Raw genomic sequence first — 11,901 nt, 5'->3', positions numbered from 1 at the left:
TCTTTTTTTGTAGAAAGTGATTCATAAACTGAATAAACCTAGGCTAACCTTTCCCCACATCACTTAAATTCAATCAATGTAACAACTGGGAGCACTATTTTTATTTTTAAAAATTAAATTTGATATGTAAAAGTACAAAGATAAGTACCATCAGATAAGACATTTCATGAAGAATTGCCAGCATCATTTTAAAGAAAAGGCAACAAGACATTCAAAAGATGACTCTCGTAGTCCCTTCCATTTCTACAATTCTATGAAGTTGGGCGATGCTCTTGCAAAGCATACCTTCCAACATTGGACAAAAACTCTTTATTTTCCCCCCGCCCCCTTCGGCACCAATTTCCCCTTAGTCAAAACTGTACCCTTACTGACCGAATCCGCCACCCAAGAGGTTTATTCTGGATCTGTAGTAACTGGAGTAACTCGCAGCCCCTAAAACTATGGAATACACAAGGGAAGACTAAGAGATAAAGACAATAGAGACTTCAAAAAAGATTGGGAACCGTTTATGTTGTATCTACAAAAATGTTGTAAAGAAATGGACTCACTGGCAGGGTTTGAGTAAACACAACTAAGAAAACAAGTGTAAAAGTTAAGGAGCAATAATTTGGAAAATAACCAAGCGTAGGATGTAGGATGTAATTTGAAAAAATATGGTATAAAGATGGTAAGAATACAAGAGCATTTAGTTAAAAGATTTTAAAAGTAAGGTAAAACAAAGTAAGCAGAAGTAGCAAATATTTAAAGAACCAGAAGGGGAGGTTGAGGGAATCATTTATTTTTTGGAACATTAATTTTTCTTTATTGTTTATGATGTTTATGTTGAATATAAAACTGTAAAACCTAATTTAAAAATAAAAAACCCTACACTGCTGCTGCTGCTGCCGGGTAAGGCGGGGCTTCGCTCGCAGGCTTCGCGGGAAAGGGGCTGCCGAACCCGACGGGCCTCCGCCCCAAAGAAGCGCGCTCCTCCACGGAGGCGACCCGAACGAGCACACGGCCCGGACCGCCCTCCCTCCCTTCCTTGCCGGTCGCTGTGACCCGGAAGGGCTCCCGGCGCGTGTCTCGGCAGGCAGGCGGGCTGAGCGAGGCGGCGGCTCTTACTTGAGCTGCCCGGGGGGAGATGATGGCCACGTTCTTCGGCGAGGTGGTGGCGCCTCCGTCCCGCGCTGGCGACGACTACGACGACGACGACGAGGCGGCGGCCCTGGAGCGCGAGGAGACGCCGGAAGATCGCGAGATTCGCCAGCAGCTGGAGAAGAAAAGGTGGCGTCCGGGGCGGGCGGGAGTCAGAGGAGGCGCTTGGAAACCAGGCACGAGGAGGGATGGGGAAGGCTCCGGCAGAGTCGACGCTCTCAGCCCCTGCTGGGGGGGTGGCACACACACAAAAAAACCCCCAAAACATTCCGGTCCCTTGCAACCCGTGACGTAAGAACGGGGGCACTTCTGGGCATGTGAAGAGTGCCTTCCCGCCGCAGCGAAATCATTGCAGCTTTAGGCAGGTGGGCGCGACCCTTCAGCCGGAGGCGGGAACCAAACCTCAGCTCAAGGGGTCGTGTGGTAACCTAGCCTAGAATGGTTGTCAGTGACGTTAGAGTTAATTGATACGTACATTTGTTTATATCCCTTCTTTCGTTCTAGTCTAGTGGCGTTCCGGGGATGGACTGCCATCTAGGCACTGGCCCGGCCCAGATGTGTATAGTTTCTACAAAGGGAGGGTGGGCTATGCCATGTGTAGCTTCAGAATGTGTTGTGTGGTTCCCAGTGCAATAGGTGTGAACACCTGCTGCCATCGCCCTTCCCCTTCAGGGGAGTAATGCGAATCTACTTGCCTCAACCTTTTGGGGCTGTTGCCCTGTGACAGATGTGGGTAACCTATGGCCCTCCAGATGTGGCTGAACTGTAGCTCCCGTTAGACACAGCCAGGGAGTTGTAGTTGAACAACATCTGGATTGCCAAAATGTTCCCCCACACCTGCCCTCTGAAGTAAGGTTACCAGTTTTTTTTTCAATGAATCCAGGGACACTTTTCAAGGGGACTGATTTGTAAATCTGGGGACTGTCCCCGGGAAACGGGGACGTCTGGTAACCTTACTCTAAAGACAGTGATGCCCAGCAGAAGTGTGGGAGAAATAACAGTTCCTGGCTTGGGTTTTGGGGGGAGATCTGTGCTTGGTTACACCTTACAAAGAGGCTCCCATACAGATGCTCCTTCATTTTACTTTTCACCCGGCAGGAGTAAAGAGAGTCTGGGGAATGGGTTAGTTTCAGTAGAATAGGACAGTATGTGGATAAATGTTTATAGAGGCCCTTCTTCCTCTCTATCCTCTTTGGCTGCATTGTGTAGCAACCACCACCACCCCCAAAAACCCGCAGAACTTCCTGTAATGTTTTTAATCTTCTCTCCTTTTGATTTCCTTGCACAAATGGGTTGGGAATCCTTTTATAGGCTATTGGCCTACTAATTGCTCTCTAGGGATGAGTGGAGAACTAAGCTTGTAATCCTAACCCCAGTTACCTGAGACTTGAAACCCACTGAATTCTGTGGGACTTCTGAATAGACATGGTTAGGATGGCCCCTTGATCAGTACTGTGAACACCCAGCGGATACATCTATATTTATCTCAATTGTACAAATAACACTTCGCTGGAATGGTGCCATCTTCTTGCTCAGGGTATGTTTAACCTTGTTCTGTTTTCGTTTTGTTTCTGTATTCAGGGAAGTTCACATCCTCTGGAATTCAACATCTACTGCATCTAATGAGCAGTTTCCTTGCTCAAAGTTCGTATTGGCTGTAGGGCATAATGCAGTAGGTAGGCAATCTGTATGTATTCTTCATTTCAGTGTTTAACAACCTGTAAGCAGGGCATGAGGGACGCAGGTGGCGCTGTGGTCTAAACCGCAGAGCCTAGGGCTTGCCGATCGGAAGGTTGGCAGTTCGAATCCCCGCAATGGGGTGAGCTCCCATGATTCGGTCCCAGCTCCTGCCAACCTAGCAGTTCGAAAGCACGTCAAAGTGCAAGTAGATAAATAGGTACCGCTCCAGCGAGAAGGTAAATGGCGTTTCCGTGTGCTGCTCTGGTTCGCTAGAAGCGGCTTAGTCATGCTGGCCACATGACCCGGAAGCTGTCTGCGGACAAACGCCGGCTCCCTCGGCCAGTAAAGCGAGATGAGTGCTGCAACCCCAGAGTCGTCTGCGACTGGACCTAATGATCAGGGGTACCTTTACCTTTAAGCAGGGAATGATAGAGATGTATAAGATTATGCATCTGCTATTATCTTTTGTAATAGTAGAACTTCCATGTAGTTGAATGTAGGAAGATTCAGGATAGACAAAATTAAGTACTTCCCTCAGCACATACTTACACTATGGAATTTGCTCCCACAGGATGTAGTGATGACCACTAGCTCCGATGGGTTTAAAGGGGGATTAGGCAAATTATCACTTTTTGAAGTGTAGAAAATAGTGTGCAACCTTAAAGTTTGTTAGGTATTTTGTAACTGAGTTTAGTAGCCATGTTTACCTTAACCCCCTCCCTCCAGTTGAATTCTGTGGAAACCAAAAAATACTGTTTATCTTATTTTCTTTGTATTTCTGTGTATATTCACTAAATAATCTACAGGGAAGCTGCCTACATAAACTGAGTAGCATCACTCCACTTCCATATAGCAATGGTGGTTACGAACAATGTGCAGAACATAACAGTGCTATAGGAAATAAATCACATTTCTGCTTGCAGCATTCTTGTCTTCCTTTGTTTTGAGTTCTGGAGGCTGGGAAGTCGTTGGATCTGTCAAATTGTGGAATGAGTGGTGCAGAACATCAAATACGACCAAAGTCCTTCCAACAGATTCCTTCTGTTTGTTCTATCGGTTGATTTCAGATCCCACAGTAAGTAAGATAGAGAGTTGTCCCCAACGTAGCATTAAGCACCCTGTCAGTTCAGGGATTTTGTCTTCGGCAGCTGTACTTTCCACCTTCTCTGCTCCCACATGCCCTCTAAATCTGTTCCAGCGGTTCTCCCAACCCTCCAGAGCAGATTTAGGGAGTCCCGTGACACAAGTGGAAATCATTGCACTGACATAATGCATTCATTGGATACCTCCCAGAGCTTATGGAATCAGACTTGAGTTTGTTACCTGATGATATCCTGGTATTTAACTGATGTAGTTTGGTGCTGGAGATGGCAAGGTTAGACTGTCCAGCCCTGCACTAGTGTTTGCATTGAATCTTCTTGCCTATCCTTGTGTTTAAGAATTAGAACACCAGCAGTCTGCTTTCATGCAAGTGCTTTTGAACAGTCACGTGCTTTCATATTAGCTACATAGTATGCATAACTTTAGATGTGGCCTTTAGTGCTGTGTGAGTAATGAGAGATTGTAATATGGTATTCCTTGTTACAAACATAAGCAACTCCTTTAAACTGACTCAGCCTAGATTTGCATGCAAACCATGTGCTCCACCACCATTCAGTTACAGCCTCTTCCTTTTGTCTTATTGGTCACTGAAGAAAGAGCCTTACAGTAACAATTGTTGTTTGTGAGTGTGTCCATTGCAGGATTAGCCAAGATCAAGTGTGATGTGCAGTACAATCCTATGCACGTTTATTCCCCAAGTTCCACTGTCTTCAGTGGAGCCCCCTGGAAAGTGCCTGTGAGATTATAACTTTCAGTTATCATAATTACTTTTCATGCTATATATCTATATCTATATCATCTATATCTATATCATCTATATCTATATCTATCTATCTATCTATCTATCTATTAACATAGTTCTGTTTAAAATTCATGAAACATTTATGACTGTTCTGTCATTTCAGGTTTTATTGTGCCAGTGCAGTTGTTATGTGGCAGAGGACCAACAGTTTCAGTGGCTTGAAAAGGTAAGAAGTGGAAGAAATGGGGATACAAAGAAATTAGAAACTGAGATATGAAAGCTAGGAGCTAAGCGGCACTGTAATCCTAGGTTATGGGCACAACAACGCAATGTCTAGGTGCACTTTTTTATAACAAGAATACAAAGCTGAAAATGAATGAACTGCAGTTAAAATATTATGTTCATTTCTCACATGGTCTAGTCCTTCCTCTGTCCGTCCCCCTAATATTCTTAGGAGGTCTCTTCTGCAGTCTTCAGAGAGTAGCTGGAAATGGGGAGGCAGAAAAAGGTCCTCCTTTCCTTCCACTCTGCAGTTTTCATCTGAAATCTTAGGCGCAGTACTGCGCCCAGAGCTCAGAAATCATGTGCGCTAATGAAATTCCCTGTCGCAAAATGCACCTAAAACAATGGGAGTTTCAAACCCTGATACAAAGTGCAAGGGTAAAAGAGTCCCCTTGTTTTGTGAGTCCATACTGTGGATAAAAGAAGTAATGGATATGAGATTCTGGGCTGCCGTCTTATGCATACTTATCTAGGAATAAGTCTCACTGAATTCCATAGGTCGTACTTCAGAGTAAACTTATATAGGATTGCACTGTAAATAAATGTACTGCTGATTTGTTCACTGGTCATTGTATGTCTGTCTTACTGGGTAAAACATTGACATAATGTATCAAGGGCCAAACAGTAAGAATAATTGTTTACCAGGCAGCATCCTAAAAGGAAAATTGGTTGGAATTGTTATTCAGCTTTGCCAATCGTTGTTGTTAGTGATATTGCACCCTTTCTTCAAGGCTCTCAAAGTGACATATATAGTTCTTTCCTTCCTCATTTTAACCCCTCAACAACCTTGTGAGAGGGGTTGGGCTAAGAGATAGTGACAGGCCCAAGGCCATCCAGTGAACTTTGTGGCGGAGTGGGAATTTGAATCCTGGTCTCCCAAGTCCTAGTCTGACACTTACCGCTACACCACACTGGCTTGATTTGTTACCTGCAACTGTGTTGAATCCAGCCTGTTGCAAACAGAAATCCTCCGCGTCATCTTCTGAACGGAGGAGGAGATTGCCTACAAAAGCTGATAACCTCCTTTTCAGCACACTTGCTCAGAGGCCTTTTGGCACTTTGACTTTGGTGCATTGGCATCTGTTCCTTGAAAAAGAATATATGATGTTGCATAGGACAGCTTCAAACTGGCATTGCCCCTTAGACTGTACAAGATAGTGTAGATCATGGTGCTGTGGCAATTCTCCAATCTGGGATTCAGTTATGGGCTGTGGATGTGTGAATTACAGGGACTGAATGTACCGACGAAGTCAATTAAATTGCAGAGAAAGCTTCTGCAGATTCATTGTGTCTCTCAGGTGCCACAGCACTCATGCTACTACAGACACTAGTAGAACAATCCTTTACAAATCTACTCAGAAATAAGCCCCCTTGATTTCAGTGAGGCTTACCCGGGAGGAGGGAGTTTAAGACTGTGGCCCAAAGGTTGATTGACCAGCAGTGGTATGAGTGCCATGTTGCAGTTGCTGCTTCCCACATTTGCCTTAAGGGTTGATATCATGGGGAAGAACCACAATAGTGCTGGAGGCTCCTGTAACACTGCTGGTATGTGTGACTTGGCTCCAGCACCGCTATTCATCTGGAATTTGTTGCACTTAAATCGGGATTTACATTTTCATCCTAGGTTTTTGGATGCATGCAGAAGACGGATTTGCAAGTGCTTGTTCTTTCAACGTGCTCTGTTACGGAATATAAAACAACAGAATCAACTCTAACACTTCCTTCTCCTTTTCTGAAAGCATTAAAGACAAGCACGTTCAAAGATAAAGTCTGTTGTTCACTACTAGAACAGCCAAATATTGCACGGGACCTCCCTGCTGCAGGTATTTAACAGTGCAAAACCTTAAGCTGAATAAATGTCTATAGTGGTACCTCAGCTATGAAGTGTCCTGCTCAAGGACGGATTCACCTGGCACCAACTTTGCTGTCTTTTAGGCACCAAGCAAAAACCCCTTTTGATGCTTCCAGGCATTTAAAAAACATTTTTACCATTTTCATATATATATATAGAGAGAGAGAGAGAGGGGGGGGGGGGGCCTTTCATACTATTAATGGTGTACTTTATAAGCTGGTTGTTTTTATCAAACCATTGATTAAAGGTGGTTTGTATATAGTCCTGGAATAAATAAGTATAATGTTGAGGCTGTTTTTTATCTGGTCTTGAATGACTGGTGGATGTTCTCTCAGTGGGAGCTAATATTTAGGAAAGAGCTGGATAATTTTCCTTCAGTCTTTTGCACGGGAAAGCCAGAAATGGAAGGTGACCCATGCATGTGCAAGCACAAGCCCTAGCAGAGGAGAGGGGTGTGCTGTGAATCTACAAAAGCAATTTATTTGGGGCGGGGGAGAGCGACAGGTCAGAGTGAATTGCACTTTTGCTGGAAAGTTGAAGGCACTCATGTGGAGCAATTACAGTAATCTGCTGCCTGGCAGGAATGTGTGCTGTTTGCCTCCACTTTTTATGTTTTTTTAAAAAAGAAAATGAACAAATATTACGAAAATGCCAGAAATATTTGGAACTTTCTCCTCCAAAGGGAGCTTACTACAGCTAGTGTTGCCCTTGTAATTTTCCACTGTTGGGGGAAGTGCGGAGCATGTAACAAGAAGTTGGCTGGAATTCCATTCAGACTGATGATGGGCACCAATAGAATTGTTCTCCTCAATATCGTAAGGTATTCTGCTGCTACAGCAAGTGGCAGTGGCGGCACCAGCCTGGCTTCATAAAATGCCTTTTACTGGCAAAGCAACAGCTTTACACCATCTACCCAGGCAGGTATGCCGGAACAAATGATTTGCTTAATAGACTACAGGGGATGCTGCAGTTGCACTGTGCATTGCAAATCCTGCACGGAGCAGAAAGCTGGGCTTGATGACCTCTGTGGTCGCTTACAACACTGGTTCTGTGACAGTGCCTTGAACATTGTGTTAAGGCTATGGAACTCTGACCTAGAGTGTTGGTCGGCCTTTTTTTTCTCATGACATGCTCCCAGAAAAAAAAAGTTGTTAGCATGTGTGATTCATTGTGGGCTTCTTACAATATGCTTGCAGAAAACAATAAGGTATTGTTGTTTTTTAATGTATGATTCATTTTGATCAACTGAGCATGTTGCTGATTTATTACCACTGCAAAAGCAGGTTACTACTCTCTCTCTCTCTCTCTCTCTCTCTCTCTCTCTCTCCCTCCCTTCCTCCCTCTCATGTCTCCTGAATTGTGCCTAGTTCTCAGTTACTGTCAAGTGTGGCAGATCCCTGCAGTGCTTTATCAGTGTTACACTGATATCATCAAACTGGATTTGGTAACAATTGAAGCTTTTGAGCCCTTGCTATCTTCCAGAATCCTGAAGGGTTTGGTGAAGGTAAGGTTCAATTATTAAGCCTGTATGTGGCCTTATTTCAGCTTGCCTGTCTGCAGACTTGTCACCATTACAGTTGCTGTGAAGGGACCTAAGAGGAGGCCAGCTGGATCGGACCAAAGGCCCATCTAATCCAGCTGTTCTCATGGTAGCCAATCAGGTGCCTACAGGAAGCCAGCAAGCAGGACCCAACTTCAACAGCGCTCTCCAGAAACTAGTATTCAGAGGTTTAAGGACACTTGGCTTAAAGGTTTATTTACGTAAAGTATTTATTGGCAGTTACAATAATTAAGGATTCAATTCCCAGAAGGGCCACTTGGTTGTATTTGTGGGTGCGAGCCCTGAGGCCTCCCAGCAACATTGTATTGCTTTTGAGTCACTTCCATGGTACTGAAATTTTATGCCTCTGGGCGTTAGGAAAGGATCTGTGAATACAGATTAGGGATTACTGTGTGTCAGGGGTTTCCCTTGTTGAGTGCTTAAAACATTTGCTTAGCTGCTTGTTTGACTTTGTGAGATGCTGTCTTTGGCTTTGATTCACACCTGGTTGGGATATAAATTGGTTTACATTGAGATTTATTTTTTTACTTTCATTGGGCTTTCTCCTCTCATGTTTGAACCTAGGCAACAACAAAGGGTTTATGTTGGAAATCCATATTTAGGTCATGTTTGAAAACTACCTATCCATCATTATCCATGCACTTTGTAATTCAAAGGATAAAAGCTTGTTACTGGACTTCCTTCCATAGGCCACATAACAGAATAATTTAGAGTTAGCCACACCTGCCAACAAATGTCTATTTTTACACCAGTTTCAACTGCTGTTGCTTCTGAAGAATCCTGGGAACTGTAGTTTGGTAAGCAGACTACAAATTCTCTGTTTGAGTTTTCTATCCCACTTGCAGAACTACGGTTTTCAGGCTTCCCCAGGACAGAGGGAATGACTGTTAACCAGTTATTGTCTCTTGTGTAGAAATGCCCTTGGAACAAAGATCTAACAACTATTTCAAAATGAGTGGCACTCAGCTTGGCTTGCACAAAATGTCTTGCAACATAAAACAATCAGTACAATCACCCTTCAGTGCGAGCAAGAAATGAAATTGAGGTCACAGGTAGGCTGTGCTGTTATGTGTTGCTTTTTCTCATCCTTTCTACCCACAGGATGACTTCTAGAGTTGTCTTCAAGCTGTAGAGAAAATCTGTGATAATCCAGTCTTAAATGTAAACTTTAACTCAAACATTGCTGGGTTTTTTGAATCCTGAAGCTCTTGCAGAAACTGCAGCTTTTAAAGAACAACACCACAAAAAGTTAATGGTTTCTGCCCTGTGCTTCCTTTGCTTAGTTGAGTTTGCTTTGGTTTAATGTAAATGACTGCCAAAGTGTCTGAGTATATTTCCACTATGATATTGATTTACTGGTTCCTCAAACTAGGCTCAGTAAGTGGATGAGGCTAGCAATCATCAATCTGAAATGAAAGCTGTCCATATGGTACCAAGAGGTCCACACCCTGAGCTTGTGTTGATGAACACACAGCAGAACAAGGGTTCCTCCCACAAGGCTAAAGTGGAAGGAAAATTAACTGGAGGAATATTGCTACAATCCAGTGCACAATTAAGCACACTTAAATTCCTGCTGGTTACAGGAGATATAAGAAGGGAGAGTGCTATTGAGCTTATGTCGTGCTTGTAAGATTTCTACAGGCATCTGGTTGGCCACTGTGAGCACAGAATACTGGATTAGGTAGGTCTTTGGTCTAATCCTGCAGAACTTTTTCTGACATTCTTTAATGATCCACTGTGTGCTCAGTTGAATATTTTTTTCATTCTTGCCTGCCTTTGATCAATTAATTAGTTACAAAAGTGTGAAGCAGGACCAGCTGGTTCGCAAGTTGCAGTCCATAGCAAGACCTGGATATGGTTGTCCTGGAACAGAATATGGATGCTACATTTCATATGTAGTATACAGAGGGTTGTGTATGTTCCTTTTGAAAAGTTGAGTGGCCAAGAATAAGGAAATACGATAGGCAGTTATTAATGCATTCTTATCTTTACTGGATTTTTTTTTCTATTTTCTTTTACCCAGGACATTTCAGGAAGCACAGAAATATTGAGAAAAGTGGTGACAACAAATGAAATTGATAACATCTACACTTAAAATAGAGAATTATCTCGGATATTTTCAAACTCCAGTATTTTGTCAGCTGCAGCTACTTTGCCTGGAAGCATTTGGGGCTTGTAGTTGTTCCTTTAGAAGTGGAATGTGTTATCTTTTGTACCATATGCTGCCTGTTGTGAAGGGGGTGGGGTGTTACCAGCTAAAATGAATTAAAAGGTGACATTTTTATTTTTCACAAACTCAAGCCATTTTTTTTATTTTTGCCATGAGCAAAGGCAACTCCTTCCATTCTTCCACCAGTAATCAAATCTATATTTTAATGCAGCAAAATAATTGTAGTGGATGTGGCAAAGCCTCTGTCTGTAATTGACTGAGTTGGCCTCCTACCACAGAAGCAGGGCAGGCAGCAAAGCCTGTGGATGCTGTTAGTCGAAGTGCTTAGGTACTAGAGATAGGCAAGGCAGGCAAAATAGTCTAATAAGATGCAAGGACATAGGAAGCAAGCACCTGATGACTGAGAAGGCAGGAGGCTAAGGAAGGCTTAGGAGAAGAGGGTGGGGCTTTTAAGAGAAAGTGGCCCAGAGGAATTTCTTTGTGGGGGAGGAAAAAAAGTAAAATGGTGAGAATGCACAGGTAGGTAGAGTAGCCACTTACATTTCCTCTTTTTTGGCAATGTTTATCACCAAAGAAGAAGACACAGATTTGCATAAGCTAATTTACATGTGTAGATTCAGAAACAGTTGCTACCTTTTCAATAGAAAAAAAGGATCCGTCCCACAATAGCAAGGAAGATTGACCTGTGCATTTGTTCAGTCTGTTTTCTAGATGTAAACTATAGACAGGCAACTTCAAGGCCCCTATTCTTCCTTTTTTGCGTTACATATCTTTATAAACTGGACTTTGATCAGACGGCCATTCAAAATAGAGAACTCCTTCCGATTGAAGCTTTTCCTCTGTAAAGAAGTACCTATGTCAACACTATAGATAGGGCACCAGCTCAGGGACAGGAATTGCAAAGTGTGGAACAGCTAATGTTGCTTGAAATAGCCCGTTAAACCTCTTTCTGCAGGCTTCTATAACTGTACAGAACAACTTTACCTTGTTACCTAATAGCCAGTTAAGTTTTTCAGTTACATCGCTTTCAAATAATAAAATCTTCTTATACTAAGAAATTGTCCTATGAAGCTTGTTTTGCCCTTTTGAAATTCTGCACTTTCCTGCCTTAGGTGGTAGCTGCAAAGAGAACATAGGTGTCCATAAGGAGCACAAAGTGTGGGATCTGGAGCTGAGTTAGGGAGCTGTTGACTCAACAAGGCTGCAGAGAAGACTGAGAAAATAATGTCCTCACTGCCAGTCTCTCTTTACTCCTGTTCTTGGTCACTTGCAGTTGCATCATCTCCTTCCTTTCAAGGAAGCTGCTAAGGATAAAACATTCTGGACAATCAAACAGGTTGGTCTTGCTCACTCAGGGATTCCCCCTGGGTTTTCTG

At 43.2% G+C, this 11,901-nt stretch overlaps 1 protein-coding gene across 1 annotated transcript; it reads left to right on the top strand.

The window, feature by feature from the left end:
• Positions 1 to 939: 939 nt before the first annotated feature.
• On the top strand, positions 940 to 11,583 carry PSMG1 (proteasome assembly chaperone 1). The gene is made up of 7 exons (XM_083588765.1): positions 940 to 1,266; positions 2,719 to 2,813; positions 3,741 to 3,892; positions 4,824 to 4,886; positions 6,567 to 6,765; positions 8,162 to 8,298; positions 10,379 to 11,583. The coding sequence occupies exons 1-7, from the start codon at positions 1,124 to 1,126 to the stop codon at positions 10,448 to 10,450; spliced, it is 861 nt and encodes a 286-aa protein (XP_083444891.1). The 5' UTR covers positions 940 to 1,123; the 3' UTR covers positions 10,451 to 11,583.
• The last annotated feature ends 318 nt before the right edge of the window (positions 11,584 to 11,901 follow it).

The sequence above is a fragment of the Podarcis filfolensis genome (genome assembly GCF_964270895.1).
Source record: "Podarcis filfolensis genome assembly, chromosome: 1".
Classification (NCBI taxonomy): Eukaryota; Metazoa; Chordata; class Lepidosauria; order Squamata; family Lacertidae; genus Podarcis; species Podarcis filfolensis.
This window is presented reverse-complemented; position numbering and strand designations above follow the sequence as displayed.